The sequence below is a fragment of the Oppia nitens genome, unplaced genomic scaffold (genome assembly GCF_028296485.1).
Source record: "Oppia nitens isolate AA-2021 unplaced genomic scaffold, nextdenovo-longstitch-racon4-pilon3 scaffold22_pilon_pilon_pilon, whole genome shotgun sequence".
Classification (NCBI taxonomy): domain Eukaryota; kingdom Metazoa; phylum Arthropoda; class Arachnida; order Sarcoptiformes; family Oppiidae; genus Oppia; species Oppia nitens.
The window spans coordinates 257506-275000 of NW_026533202.1; the positions used below are offsets into that span (position 1 = coordinate 257506).

The window sequence follows — 17495 nt, forward strand, 5'->3', positions numbered from 1 at the left end:
ATGACTGTCCAAAACTATATCATACTGTTGTGTCGATTGTATAAATCGGACCAAAACAAAAAACAGGTCAGCAATGGCTAAACTTTCGCCCAAACATTGACGACGTCCGACACTGAAGGGTATGAATGCAGGAAAACAGGTCGTCCTAAAAGTACCGTCAATAGTGTCGATGAAACGGTCGGGTATAAAGTCATCGACATTAGTAGTCGTCCAATATTTTGTGTCCAAATTGTTTCTCAATATAATTCCCTGATATACATACAAAATCATACCTTAAGGTATCGTATAGTTTCCTAAAAATAATTTTGTTTTATTCAATTAATATAAAAAAACAAAATTAAATTATTATTATTATATAAATATATTGTTACCTATTTTGCTGTCGACCATAGACTTGTGAGGCAAACCAAGTGGTAAAACATTTCTGAATCTTAATGTTTCGGCAATAAATGCCATCACATATGGACACTGTTGTCTGTCCTGATGTCGGGGCAATCGGTTACCAATTTTTGTTTCAATTTCCTGTTTCAATCGATTCTGCATTTCTGGATAATAGGTCATCAATAGGAGCAACCATTGAAATGTTATCTCCGATGTCTCTATTCCGGCAAAAAACATATCAAACACACACATCGACAGTCGATCATCGGTTAGATAGTCAGCCGATTTGCGGCCCTCATTGATGGCAACATTTTTAGCTTCAATAAGTGTATCGCAAAAATCTCGTTGAAAATTAGGATTATAATCAATGTAATGTAATTTGAATTTTTTCAAAATCAATTCACGCATTTCACTGAAAACTTTTGACTTTTTTTCATAGACTTTACGATCAAACCATTTCAATGATTTTAAATATTCTCTGAATTTTGATTTGATTTTAAATTCATGATTAATGTCTTTCAAAGCATATTTATATTTTTTAAACTCATCGTCACTGATAAAATCTCCCCGACTAATAATAATTAAATAATAATAATTAAATAATAATAATTAAATAATAATAATTAAATAATAATAATTAAATAATAATAATTAAATAATAATAATTAAATAATAATAATTAAATAATAATAATTAAATAATAATAATTAAATAATAATAATTAAATAATAATAATTAAATAATAATAATTAAATAATAATAATTAAATAATAATAATTAAATAATATTAATTAAATAATAATAATTAAATAATAATAATTAAATAATAATAATTAAATAATATTAATTAAATAATAATAATTAAATAATAATAATTAAATAATAATAATTAAATAATAATAATAATATATATAAATTAAATAATAATATATTAATTAAATAATAATATATTAATTAAATAATAATATATTAGTTAAATAATAATATATTAATTAAATAATAATATATTAGTTAAATAATAATACATTAATTAAATAATAAAATATTAATTAAATAATATTAACATTATTTATATATACAGTATATATAAAGTATATAAAATTTTATTGTTTTTTTTTTAATTTTTACTTTTCATTGAACGCACTGTTGGCCAAAATGTTAAGAAATATCATATATATATAATCGTTAGGTTTAATAGGTTTGTCCGGACCCTCCCTTTCCAACATCAACTCAACTGTTTTGTCCACACAATCGACGACTATGTTCTCTAACTTTTCATTCATTGAATAATTCCTAAATAATTATTAAATAAAAATTTTAAAAATATTTTAATATTTATATTTTAAAGCTATTTAATAATAATAATAAAATCTAGTATTATTTTATTTTATTTTTTTTTTTGATAAAATGACCAATGTACATTGCTGCCATGTGCGCTACACGTCTAAGTGCTTTCCAACTGTGCCCAAAATCAGCCATAGCTACACCATTGGCCAACAATGATGCTTAAAATAATAATAATAAAAATTTTAAAAATCAATTATTAATAATATCATATATAATTACTGTACTATAGATTTATATTATAGTAATAATTATAATTTATTTTTACAGTTTTGTTTTATAAGTTATATTATACAGTATGTAATATTATAATTATATAATAATATAATGGGAATATAATGAGAATATATTGGGAATATATTGAGAATTTAGTGGGAATTTAGTGGGAATTTATTGGGAATGTATTGGGAATTTATTGGGAATTTATTGGGAATTTATTGGGAATTTATTGGGAATTTATTGGGAATTTATTAGGAATTTACTCAAATTTGGCAAAAATTGACATTTAAAAATGCAATAAAAAATCACCCCCCCTATACTCCCAAGCATTTTTGCCATTTTACACCCCTATAACCCCACCTAAAATCGAAAACTTTTGATAACTTTGAATAATATATAAAATATTTTTTTATATATTATTTACAGGATTTATATATATAGTAATAGTTTTATTAAATTTATTTTTATTACCGAAATAATTGTGAAAACGACCAGAAAATTCATTTTTACTAAACACTTGTCTAGCGATGTCGGCATCGGTTATAATTATTTGAGGATTATTACCAAAATAGACGGTAAATATTGGTCCATATTTTTTAGCCATTTCCCTAATCGAGTCGTCCCAAAATTTTGGTAAAATAGCTAATTAATAAATATTAATTTAAGATAAACTATATATATATATACTGTACAAATATTTTATTTTAATTTTTATGATTTTTATTTTATTTAATAACTTACATAACATATTGCCTATTATTGGCAATGGAAATGGACCGGGAGGTAGACTATAATATTGGTAATAAAATTTTGACAATTTATAGACTAGAAAACCTAATAATAAACATAATATTGTTGTCCATAAATCTATTAGAAATATTAATGAATATAATTGTTTAAACAAAAACATAATGTATTTATTGTTTTAAATGTCGAAAAAACAATTTATTAATTAAATATTCTATAAAAATAATAAGATTTTCTGTTAACTGTAACTTATAATAAAATTAAAATCAATTTAAAAAAAACTCAGTGTTTATCTAACTAACACATTAGTACTATAGTTATTAACTAAAAATATATATACAGTATATATAATATATACAAATATATATACATATAAAAATATATATTATATATAATATACAGTTATATATTAATAGTTTATTTGAATGTCATAGCATGAGTAAACGTTATTTTAATAAATTTATTTTATTTTCTAAACTATCTTAAAATTCATATATTTGCTAATAAATATTAACCAGTTGAATTAACCTTAACATAAAAAAGAAAAAATCAACAACAAAAAATCAAAAAAAATTTTGTAGCAGAGCCTGGATTCGAACCTATGTCCTCGTGGGACAGACAGACCGACAGACAGACAGACAGACTTTTAGAATGCATATACGTATTCCTTTCAGGAATTCGTGAAAATACAAAAATATTATTTGTAATATAAATTTATTTATTTTAACAATTTATTAATTAAATATTCTATAAAATAAATAAGTTTTTCTGTTAAATATTATAACTTACTGTATAATTAAAATTAAAAACTATATATATAAAAATCAATTTTTTTATCAAATAAACATGTACAATAATTGTAGGTATAACTAAATTAACTAGAAAATTTATAACAGTATTTATTTAATAAAATTTGATTTGATTTGGTATAATATTAATATAAAATGAGTAAAAATTTTATTTTATTTGCGAAACTATCTTATAATTAATATTTAATAAACAATAAATTTTATTTTGCTAATTAAATATTAAACTATAAAAATATTATTTGTAATATATATTTAATTATAATAAATTATAATTCAATAATTTCTAAACTTTTAATGTATTTTTTTATATTGAAAAAAAATATTTATTTAATCAACTAACATAACTTTACATTATACTTTATTTATTTTGTAAATAAATTACTTTTTTTAATTGTGATTGTAAATTTATTTCTAAACTATAAATGTATTTTTTTATAAAAAAAATATTATTTTGCATTTTAAAAAAAATTTATAAGCAAATTGATTTTTTTTATTAAAATAGTTTTCATATGTGTGTGTGTGTGTGTATGTAAGTTTATGTGTTTTAATATATATATACATTATAAAATATATACTAATATATATATATATATATATATATATATTGAATATATACTAATATGCCGTATAATTTGATTAATTATATTAAATACTTGAAATTGTTTTTTTTTCTGTAATTTACAAACAAATCATTACAAGCAACAAAATTTATTTGTTTCCTTGAATAGTTAATTTTTTTTTAAATATAATTTATTTTAATATAATCAAATTTTACGACATTTTAGTAAATATTCAATATATATATATATATATTAGTGGGAAAATCTTAATTAACGGCACCGACAGCGGCGATAATGAAAAAAAATATTTATTATAAAATCAGAGACAAAATAGGCGGAACCAATATTTTTCTTATATCTCAATAACAAAAAGACCTAAGACCTTGATATTCAATATGATACTATGGTTTATTGAAACGTACAAAATAGTATGACCAATTTTTTTTATAAAATTTTTAAGATAGAAATGATCAAAATAATATCATATCACGAAATCTATAATAGATAATGATAAACATATAATGTATAAATGTATATAAACTAGATAAAAAATAACTTGACACGTGCTTGACAGTTTTTATTTATTTTAGAAAAAAATAAACTACTCTAATTAAATATAAAAAATATAATATAAAATTTTATAAATAATATATTACTTTTCCGTTTCAAAAATTATTTTTTTTTGAAAACTGCTGAAACACATGTCATATTATTTTTTCTTTAGTTTATTATAAATTTTATAGATTTTGTGATAAATATTTTTATCATTTCTATTTTTAAGAAATTTTATAAAAAATTTGATCACATTATTTTGTACACTCTAAGAAACCATATTATTATATACATGTCCTAGGTCTTTTTGTTTTTTAGATATAAGAAAAATATTAGTTCCGTCTATTTTGTGGCTGATTTTATATATATAATATATATATATATTTAAAACACACTCGAAATAATTTATAATGATAAAATTTTATTTAAAAACTGTTACCATCATTTTATAAACTATAGTTTTTATATTATTAATAAAAATTCATTAAATTAAATCATATTTTTAAATAAAAATATAGATAAAAAATGACGGTAGCAATTTTTAGATAAAATTTTATCATTATAAATTATTTCGAGTGAGTATTAAATATATTTATATTATTTATTTATATAAAATATTTTTTCATTATCGCCGCTTATATATATTATTTTGTAAAAAAATGTATCGCCGCTGTAGGCGTCGGCGCCGCTAATTAAGATTTCCCCTATATAAGTATATATATATATATATATACTGTATATAAATAAACACATACACACAAACATATAAACACATACATACGCTTAGACATGCATACATACACCTAGTGATGTACCGATTGCAAAATGCGCAATTGCATTGGTCGGAAATTGCGTGAAATTGCCGCAATTGCATAAGACTCGATTGCGAAAATCGCAATTGTAACATAGAACAATTTATAATTTTTTAAAAATTAACAAAATTTAAATGGTAAAGCAATGTGAATAAAAACATAAATTAATTATATTAATTTTAATTATTTAATCATAAAATATTGCCATCTAAAAACCATGTAGAAATAATAATAAATTAGTAAATTATCTTAATCTATAGTAAACTAAATTTTTAACATTGTCAAAGTTAATTTTTATACATTCCCTCATGCGCGCAATTTCAAGCAATTTCACGCAATTTTCCGCAATTGCGGCAATCGAAAATTGAATTGCGAAAAATTACCAACACTACATACACCCAATCCCCAACTCCTTTAGAATATCTTCAAATTTAATGATTATATTATACAGTATTTATTTAATGATTATAGTTTCAAAAAAAAATGACTATTCATTGAAAACATTAACACACATATATATATGTAAATTTCAAGCAAGTCATAAAAAAACAAACAATTTAAATGTTAATACTAGTACTGTATACAGGAATATATATATATATCTAATATTTTTTTTAAATTTTATTAATTATATAAATTGTTACTAAAAAAATAGTTATTATAAGTATAAAATATCTATAAAATGAACATGTAAGATTATGGAAAATATTTTTTTAAAAATATATATATATATATTTAATAATAATATTTAATTAATTAATTTTTTCCAAATTTATTATTTTTTTTTAAAAAAAAGGTCTGAATTTGATCGACCACTACATGTGTCCAGAATTGCCGATGAATTGCCTGAATATCGCAAATATTTTCTGTCGATTATCAGTCAAATACTTGATTCAATGGTTGGCAACGGCAATGATATTACGGAATTGAGGCCACGATTGGATCAATTGTTTGATTATTTCTATGTTCAACACCCGAGACTCAAATACGGTCAACGATTTATACTAAGCTATCGTATACTAACCGGTGAACAACAACATAGCGGTCAACAACAACTAGAGTCCGGTGCCGTCAATGATGGTAATACTCAACAGTCAATAGTAGTCGACAATGAATCGGTATATGCATTGGCAGTGGCCGTTGAATTAATAACAATGAGTTTGTTTTTATTGGATGATATTATGGATAAATCACCAAGCAGATATGGTGTACCCAGTTGGTATACATTGGTATAGTTGAATTATAATTTAATTAATTAGTTTTATTTAGTTTTATTTAGTTTTTTATTTAGTTTTTTATTTAGTTTTTTATTAAGTTTTTTATTAAGTTTTTTATTAAGTTTTTTTATTTAGTTTTTTATTTAGTTTTATTTAGTTTTTTATTTAGTTTTATTTAGTTTTGGTTTTTCAATAAATTCAACAACAACAAAAAATATTATCTAGCAAATATTTTTAAAATATATTGTTTTGTTGTTGTTGTATGTTTAAGCAACAACAACAACAACAACAAATATTTTCAATGTTATATTATTATTATTATTATTGAATTTTTTTATTTTAATATTTTAATTAGCCATCAGTAGGAGTGTCGGCACTTAACGATAGCACAGTTATGTTGTCAGTGTCCAACAAAATTGTTTACCAATATTACCATGGTCATCCTAATTATATTCAAATTGTTCAATGCATTCAAGAGGTTAGTACAGTAGTAGTAGTAGTAGTTTTAAGCGACAAATTTTCCTAAATTTGAGTAAATTCCCAATAAATTCCCACTAAATTCCCTATAAATTCCCTATAAATTCTCATTAAATTCCTAATAAATTATCATTAAATTCCCAGTAAAATCCCAGTTAATTCCCAGTAAATTCCCAGTAAATTTACAATAAATTATCATTATTTTAGTTAAATTTATTTATTTATTTATATTTTTAAAGTAAATCTGAAACATTAAAACACGCTATAAATAAATTTAATTATATTTTAATTATAAATTTATAATTAAAACAAAAACTATAGAATACATATAGTATTTATAAATTATTATATTATACTGTACTATATATATATATTTATATATAACTTATTTTTAATTATAATTAAAAATAACATAAATAAATTAAATCTTTTATATAAATATATAGTTTATTGAAAAAATATCAATGGGTCAGTCATTGGATATGATGTACAGTATATCAACACAAAATAAAAATCTAAAATTAACTGATTTCAACATGGCTATATTTGAAAAACTAAACAAGTACAAAAATGCATTTTCAGCCTATGTCTATCAATTTAAACTAGGTAATAAATGTTTTTGTTTATTTTTAACCAGTAGCAATATATACAGTATATATATATAAAAATTATTAATAATTAATTTTTGTTTACAATAAAAAAAATTACTAACAAAAAAAATAAAGCAATTATTTACAAACAACAATACGACAATACATTTGTTGAAACTATTGAAAACTATTTGATAGGTATGGGTATATTGGCCGGTGCTCTGAACGACTATCAAGATTACTATGAACATGGCACAGATATCCAAGAGGGTAAATGTACCTGGCCGATTTGTCGGGCAATGCAATTGGCCGACGATAGACAACTGGCCCAACTGGTGGACAACTATGGACATGAAAATGCCGATCGGGTTCAACAAATTCGTCGGGTATTCGATGAGTTGGATATGAAATCGGAAATTAAAAAATTTGCGGACAATATGTTCAATAAGTATCAACAGTTGGCGGCCAATGATTACGGCAATGATTTACTGGTCAAACAAATTGTCGACAATTTTTCATACGAAGTCAGAAATTATGCTAAATTGTGTCACATTTATAAATAGATTTTAATAATTAAATGTACATTGGTTAATTAATTAATTAATTAACTTATTAACTAAGTAACTAATTGTTAAAAAAAAGTTAGATTATTACATGATTTATTTAATCGGATTTTAGTTTAGTTTTAGTTATATTATTATTATTAATAATAAAGTTAATTTTAAATGAACAAAATAAGTTTTTTTTTCTTAAATATAAAAATAATTTAATATTAAAGCGATTTTTATTATTTGAAATGATTTTTGTTTTATTTTTTGTTGTTAAAAATTTCTATTTACTAATTATTTGATTTTACAATAATTAACTTTAACTATATTTATATGATATATAATAATAATAATAATAATAATAATAATATATTTACTGTATATAATAATTACAAATAATAATTTTAATTTAATTTACTTTTTGTTGTTGTAAATATATAAAACAAAAAAATTTTAGCAACCTATACAATACCTAAAGGTATGATTTTGAATACATATCAGGGATTTATAAGAGAAACAATTTGGACACAAAATATTGGACGACCGCTAATGCCGACGACTTTATACCCGACCGTTTCATCGACACTACTGACGGTACTTATAGGACAACCAGTTTTTCTCAGGCATTCATACCGTTCGGTGTCCGTTTTCTACAATCGACCCGAAACTATGATATAGTTTTGGACAGTCATCAGGGTTTGGATCCAAATCCAGACAAATCCTTTGTAATTAGTCCTAAAAATTATACGATTGTATTGATGAGTAAAACTTAAAATGAATAAAAATATAAAAATAATTTTTTAATAATTTTATTAATATTTGAAATTAAGTAAAATTAGTTAATTAAATTTATTATAATTTTATAATATATTATATATAAAATAATCTAAATTAATATTATAATAAATTAATTTTTTTAAGAAAATAAAGTAAATAACTGATAAAAATAAGTTTTTTTTGTTGATAATATAGTTTTTAATTTAAAAAAAATTATTTATCTTAGATAATAATAATAATATTTAATTAATTAATTAATTAATTGTTTGTTTGATTGATTGGTTGATTTAATATTTTATAATTTAAAAAAAAAAAATGATACAAAAATTTCATTAACTATAGTTAAACGTCTCATTTAATTGCTGATGAAGTGCCAGAATATATATAATATATATATATAGAAAACATAAAATTAATTCAAAATCAATTGTACGGCAAATACTTGATTCAAATGGTTAGACAATTAGACACAATATTAGATAAACCAATTAATGCCTACAATTGGATCAATTGTTTGATTATTATTATTATTATTTTAAGGGTTCAATAACCCCAAGACTTCTCATATATAAAAGGGTTATTCATTAATCTCGCGCATGGGGTTTTTGCTATAAATCTTAAACGGAAGACGAAAGAGAGAGAGAGAGAGAGAGAGAAAGAAAGAGAGAGAGAGAGAGATAGTGATAGAGAGAGAGAGAGAGAGAGAGAGAGAGAGAGAGAGAGATAGTGATAGAGAGAGAGAGAGAGAGATCTATTTAATTGATTATAGTTTTGTTGTTTAAATAAAATTATTGTATTATAAAAATATATAAAATATTATAATTAAAAAGTTTTAAATATAGTTTATTTTTGTTTATTTGTTTGTTTTTTTTTGGTGTATAAATTGATTACAATTGATGTTCAAAATACATAGATTGACAACAATTGCCAACAATTTTTGTTTTTTGTAACTACCGATTGTTATCATCAGTTTGTCGGACGAGTTGTTATTATTAACACATATTTTTTGATAAAACAAAAAAAATAAATTGAAATAAATGTTTAATAAATAATTATTAATTATTAGTAAAAAACAAACATATATATAAAACAAAACAATTTATAATTAAATGCTATATTTAAATGAAATTTTCTAAAAAAATAGTTGTTAAAAAATTATTACTTAAATTAAACTTTAAATACTTTAGATTAATTAATTTATATATATTTAAAAAAAAAATTTAATACTATACTATTGAATAGTTTAAATTTTAACAAAAAAATTAGTAGAAAAAAACAAATTGTATTACAAAAAAAAATCAATTGTATTGACAAAAAAAATATTTATATTTTTTTTCTTAGACATCAAAGTTATTATCCTCGAAGTCATCCTCGAAGTCATCATCAGATGAACTGTCTTCTGGTTGTTTACGTCCAGAAATTTGTCGTTTTAATGCATTATAGATATCATTACTACTACTACTACCGCCAATCGGTTCCGATTTGTTGTCCACAAGACTACTGGATTCGCCAGTCAGTTGTTGGCGTGATTTCAGATTTTTCATAGCCTTTTCAAATACAGTTGTATTAATGGACGGCAGGCCTGACAGCGACGGCGGTGGCGGCGATGTCTTAGTTGAACCGTTAAGTGTGTCGGCTCTGATAGCTTCTGGATTTATTGCTATAGCTGTCATTGGCGGCGGTGGCGGCGGTGGCGGTGGTGGTGGTGGTGGCGGCGTTTCCGATGATTGCAGTGCCGGATACTGTGCTGGCAACGCCAGTGGTGGTGGTAGTGGCGGCCATACCGATGATTGCAGTGCCGGAGACTGCGATGGTGACGCCGGCGGTGGTGGTGGTGGCCATACAGATGAGTGCACTTCCGGAAACTCCGATAGAGGCGCCGGTGGTGATGGCCATTCCGATGATTGCAGTGTCGGTGACTCGAATTGCGAGGTCAGTGGTGGTGGTGGTGGCGGCGGCGGCCATGCCGATGATTGCAGTGTCGGAGACTGCAATGGCGACGCTAGTGGTGGTGGTGATGGTGGCGGCGGCCATACCGATGACTGTGGCGGCGCTGCCGATAACTGAGTTCCCAAAGACTTAGGCGGCAGACTGGATGACTGCAATACTATTGATCGCTGAGGTTTGGGCAATGTTTGCGGCGGCGACGGCGGCGACGGTCCAGTTGATTGTGGCTGTTGTGTCGACAACTGTAGTCCCGGTGACCGCGGCGGCTTAGATGATGTCTGCGGCAGCGGCGTCGGCGGCCCAGTAGGTAACTTGTGTGTCGGTGGCTGAACTAACTGATGATTTCCCGATGGCTGCGGTCCTCGCGGTAGTGTCGTTGACTTTTTCAGATTTTTCAATGCATTTTGCAAGATATCTAGTTTGATAGATGAGTCCGTGATTGACTGCGACTGCGATTTCGACGGTGCCAATGAATGCTTGGACTGTAGAGCCGGTAATTGGGACAATGGTTCGGACGATAATTGCGGCGCCGGTGCAGATGTCTTCGGTGGCGCTGACCTAAGATTTTTTAGGGCATTTTGTAAAATATCCAGTTTAATAGTCGGCTGCAATGATGGCGGCGACGGTGATTGCGGTTCCAATGACTCCAACGGTTGTAACTCAGGTGCCGGTGGCGGCAATGATGGTAACTCCGGAGCCGGTGACTGCAATGGCAATAATTCAGGTGCCGGTAATTCTGGTGTCGGTAATTCTGGTGTCGGTAATTCTGGTGCCGGTAATTCTGGTGTCGGTAATTTTGGTGTCGGTAATTCTGGTGCCGGTAATTCTGGTGTCGGTAATTCTGGTGCCGGTGACTGCATTGGCGTTAATTGCGGTACCGGTGACTGAGGCGACGGTACAGGCGATGACTTTGGTGTCAGTGGCGGTGACTTAAGATTTTTTAAGGCATTTTGTAAAATATCCAGTTTAATAGACGGCTGCAATGATGGCGACAACGATGACTGCGGTTCCAATAACTGCTGCAGCGATTCCGTTGACTCCAATGTCGGTAATTCCGCTGCCGGTGACTGTAATGGTGGTAACTCGGGTGCCGGTGATTGCAATGGCGGTAACTCGACTGCCGGTGACTGTAATGGTGGTAACTCGGGTGCCGGTGATTGCAATGGCGGTAACTCGACTGCCGGTGACTGTAATGGTGGTAATTCGGGTGCCGGTGATTGCAATGGCGGTAACTCGACTGCCGGTGACTGTAATGGTGGTAATTCGGGTGCCGGTGACTGTAACTGAGGTACCGGTGACTGCGCTTCCGATGACCGCTGTGGCTCTGTTGATGGGCTCAAAGATATTGATTTATTAATCAATTGATTGCCAACTAAATCAATTGACAATTGTTTTTGTCTTAATTTATCCAATTTGTTATTCAAATAAATTATTTGTATGAATAAATTATTGAACAAATCATTATTATTTAAGTTATTGTCAATTGTTTTCATCAGTGTTTGTTGTTTTTCATCATCGATTTGATTATCAGTATTGCTATTGATTTTATTTAATTTTTTAATTATCTCACATTTGATGGCCACTACCCTATTAGCCGACATTTTCAGATAATTATCGTTAAAATCAATTTTCAATTGTATTATTTGTTTTTGAATATCAATCAATTTTTCCGGCGATTGACTATAGATTTGTCTCAATTGTCTTAAACTTTCTAAACTAGTTTTATATTGTTTTTTATTAGTTTGTTTCCAATCATCTGATAATAATAATAGCATTGATTTGTCAACAAAATCATCGATTTTGACCATAGATTGCAAACAATTCATTAGTTTAGCCGAACATTTGGCCGAAAATTCCGTGTCTTTTACCGATACTATGCCATCGATTATTTGATTTAAATCTACATTTTCGGACATGTCTTGTATTTTTTAAAAAAAATAAATAAATATTATTTTAATTGATTGTATTTTTAAATAAATCAAAGTTTTCCTAATTATAATTGACTTCATCTTATATAATATAAATAATTTTTTTAAATTACTTAATTTAAAAAAAAAATTTAACATTATATTAAATCTAATAAATAAATATATATATATATATATATATATATATATATAAAGAGGCGGTCAATTGATCTTGAGCCGCGTATTTTTTGAATAACTTTTAAACAATTAGAGATAATTTAATTCTGTAAAATACATTTAAGAATATCATATCGACCACACTTAATATACACACAATCACAAAACTAGGATGACCAGATATACAAAATATCGGGACCAATGAAAGACACTATGCTACAGGTCAAACTACAACTGACAAATTTTTTATGACAATGTAAATTTGTAGTCAAGAAATAATAGTTTAATATAAAAAAAGAATCATCAAAATCGAATTGGTAGTTTTGTTTATATGGCTCCTCAAGTTTGTCATAAATCATATTATATAAAATAGTCTAAAATAAAAATGACGTAATTTATGACTATTATATATTTATAAGATTAAATTTTCAATTATATTATTATTTCTAAAAACAAAATTTTAATATGTCGACTAGTTTTCGAAATAATCGACTTTCAATATAAATCACACTATTGTAATTTGATATTACAATTTATATTGAAAGTCGATTATTTTGAAAACTAGTCGACATATTAAAATTTTGTTTTTAGATTTAGTAATAATATGAAAATCTTCATTTAATAAGTATATAATATTTATAAATAACGTCAATTTTATTTTAGACAATTTTATACAATGTGATTTATGACAAACATAACAAGGTATAAAAATAAAACTACAAATCTGATTTTGATTATTCTTTTTTTATATTAAACTATTATTTCTTGACTACAAATTTACATTGTCATAAAAAATTTGTCAGTTGTAGTTTGATATTGATATATAAATTCAATTAATATTTACCTTTTTATTGGTGATTCAACTTTTTGGTGATTAGAAATGTTATAAATATACAGTATGTTATATATATATATATATATATATATATATATATATATATATATATATATATTTATTAGTTTAAATCACTATTATTTAATACTAGAAAAAAAAGGGTTAATTAACAATTATAATTAACATATATAATAATCAAATTATTTTCAATTAATATAATTATAAAAATCAACTAAAATCAACTAAAAAAATTAAATGTGTTTTTTGTTAGGTGTGTTTGTTTGTTTGTAAGTATTTTTCTACCTTATTGTTTGATATCTTATCTAATTAGTAGTATTAATACAACTTTTTTTCATTGATGCAATTTTTTTAGTTTAATTTATTATATATTTTACTACATTCATAGCATTATTTATTACATATAAAAAAAAATTCAATATAATTTTTTTTAAGATATACAAAATAAATAAAGGCTTATGAAAACAATTGTTTTTATTTAGTATATATAAATATACTATATATTATATATATATATATATATATATATAATATACTTAATATATATATATATATTAATAAATTTTTATATAATATACTATTAATTATTCACATAAACTTATTATTTATAGTATATTTATATTCAATTAAAAGCTATAATTGATATTATAAGTAGTTTTAAAATAATTATATATATATATATATAAATTTAAAAATTATATTCATTTCAATTAACGTCATTGAAATTGTCGGTCAAATATTAGTTTACACTAATTTTTTTTATAATTACGTTAATATAAATAATTAATTATATAATTATTATGTTATTAATTTATATATATTATAATATATATATATATATATGAAAAATCTACTATATTATTAGATATTAAAAGTAAAAAAAAATATATTGCTAATTTTAGTTATAGTCTCAAAAAAATATAAAAATTAATAATAAAAATTAATAATAAAATTAATAATAAAATTAATTAATGTCTGATAAAAATTTTAATTACAATTATCTGGTCAACAATAAATTTGATTGAAAAAAAAGTGACCAATGATGGCCAATGATGTAGATAATTTTGAACTTTGATAAAATTGTATGTTGGTCATTTTAATTTATTTTAAGTTATTTTATTAATTAGTTAATACAGGCGACAGGAAATGGACTAACCTGTATACTGTAATAACTAATTGTTTCCCTAATTTTAAAACTGTACATTATTACATTATACAGTTTAGCCCCTTTTCCTGTCACCTGTATATCAGACTCTACACTACTGTATAATACAGACGGCACCTGTATGGGTGGTCAGTCTATTATAAACCATTATAATATATATTAGAAAAAAATATTTTTAATTTATATAATACTATAAAATTTTAATACAATAAATATAAAATATTAATTTTATTTTTATTATATTCAGTATTTACTATCATAATATTAATAATAAATAATAAGATTTTATTTTATTAAATAAATACATTAAAAATATTTTTTTATATGTTTAATAGTTTTTAGATGAAATTTTACTCTATATAAAATATATATAAAATAAATATATAAAATATTTAAATTATATATAAATAAAAAAAACATTTTAGTTATACAAAACACAAAAAAAAATATATTTATTAAAAGTAAAATACAAAACATAGTTAATTATTTAAGCGACTTAAATAAACTACCAAGTTAATTTTAATAACATCATAACAAGTAATAATCAATAAAACAAAATAATAGCATTACTAATAAAAACATTTATAATATTTTAAATTTTACTTTTCAATACAATCGTATAATTTTTAGGACTAATTACTATTGATTTGTTTGGGTCGGCATCCAAACCCTGATGACTGTCCAAAACTATATCATAGTTTTGTGTCGATTGTATAAATCGGACCAAAACTAGAAACAGCTGAGCGATGGCTAAACTCTCGCCTAAACATTTACGACGTCCGACACCGAAAGGTATGAATGCCTGCAAACAACTGGTTGTCCTATAAGTACCGTCAGTATTGTCGATGAAACGGTCGGGTATAAAGTCATCGACATTAGTAGTCGTCCAATATTTTGTGTCCAAATTGTTTCTCAATATAATTCCGTGATATGTATACAAAATCATACCTTTAGGTATCGTATAGTTACCTAAAATTTTTGTTTTGTTTTCAGTAAATTCAAAATTCAAAAAATTTCACTATTCATGTTTGGCAAAAATAGTTTTATAATTATTATAAATATATTTCATAAAAAAAATAAATAATTAAATTATTATTATTTCAATTAACGTCATTAAAATTGTCGGTTTAACTATCAGTTTACACTTATTTTTTTTAATTTTATTTTAATTACGTTAACATAAATAATTAATTATATAATTACTATGTTATTAATTTATATATATATGTAAAAACTACTATATTATTAAATATTAAAAGTAAAAAAATAAATATATTTTAGTTATAGTATATAAAAAATAAATAAATAAAAATTAATTTAAAAATAATAATAATAAAAATTATTTAATGTCTGATAAAAATTTCCTAAAACAATGTCTGGACGTTGAAATTGATCAGCAATTTATGGGCGAAAACGTGTATTACTTGAAGCCAAACAAACTGTTAGATGAAGTCCGTAATGAAATTGCTGGCAGAGTACGGGACTTGTTTGGCGCGGATTTAATTGACGGCTATCTAAGCGATCGTCGAACCGATGCCCGGAGTTTGGCTGCAGTTTACTGGCCTATTGTTGAACATAGAGATCAGTTTGTGTTGGCATCGATTTTTGCTGTTTACGGCCTATGTTTTGACGACCAGTTTGAGGAACGACCCGATCTTTTAAGACAACAATATCTACCGATTCTGACATCCAGTGGTCAACAAAACTACATCAAGTTTGATGACAATATGCCTAATGGTTTGATTAAAGCATATAATTATATTATGACCGGTTAGTTATATATTATTATTATTATTTATTTTTTTGACAATTAATTTTAATCAACAAATACTTATAAAAAAATTAAATATATATATACAGTATATAAATTTATATATATATACCAGGGTGGTAGGAGGGGGGCTAAAATATATATCATTTATTGAGCCTACAATTTAATGTCCCAATAAATAATGATTAAAAAAAATTTCAGGTTTCAGTTTTAATTCAATAAACGATCGCTGATTTTGTTAATTACTATTATTAATACTATTATATTTAATAAATAATAATAATATTATTATTTTTATTAATTATTATTATTATTTTTAATTATTATTATTAATTATTATTATTATTTTTAATCATTATTTTTAATTATTATTTTTAATCATTATTTTTAATTATTATTTTTAATCATTATTTTTAATTATTATTTTTAATCATTATTTTTAATTATTATTTTTAATCATTATTTTTAATTATTATTTTTAATCATTATTTTTAATTATTATTTTTAATCATTATTTTTAATTATTATTTTTAATCATTATTTTTAATTATTATTTTTAATCATTATTTTTAATTATTATTTTTAATCATTATTTTTAATTATTATTTTTAATCATTATTTTTAATTATTATTAAAGAATAT

The 17495-nt window shown here is 24.2% G+C and overlaps 2 protein-coding genes across 2 annotated transcripts; both read right to left on the reverse strand.

The window, feature by feature from the left end:
• Positions 1 to 246: 246 nt before the first annotated feature.
• Positions 247 to 5519, reverse strand: LOC128953467 (cytochrome P450 2E1-like). Its single transcript, XM_054298949.1, has 7 exons — positions 5414 to 5519; positions 2665 to 2811; positions 2416 to 2586; positions 1802 to 1886; positions 1510 to 1674; positions 372 to 859; positions 247 to 293 (listed from the first exon to the last, which is right to left on the reverse strand). Exons 1-7 carry the CDS (start codon positions 5517 to 5519, stop codon positions 274 to 276), a joined length of 1182 nt encoding a protein of 393 aa, XP_054154924.1. The 3' UTR covers positions 247 to 273.
• Positions 5520 to 10370: 4851 nt separating this feature from the next.
• Positions 10371 to 16028, reverse strand: LOC128953468 (uncharacterized). The gene is made up of 2 exons (XM_054298950.1): positions 15752 to 16028; positions 10371 to 12304 (listed from the first exon to the last, which is right to left on the reverse strand). The coding sequence occupies exons 1-2, from the start codon at positions 16026 to 16028 to the stop codon at positions 10371 to 10373; spliced, it is 2211 nt and encodes a 736-aa protein (XP_054154925.1).
• Between the last annotated feature and the right edge of the window lie 1467 nt (positions 16029 to 17495).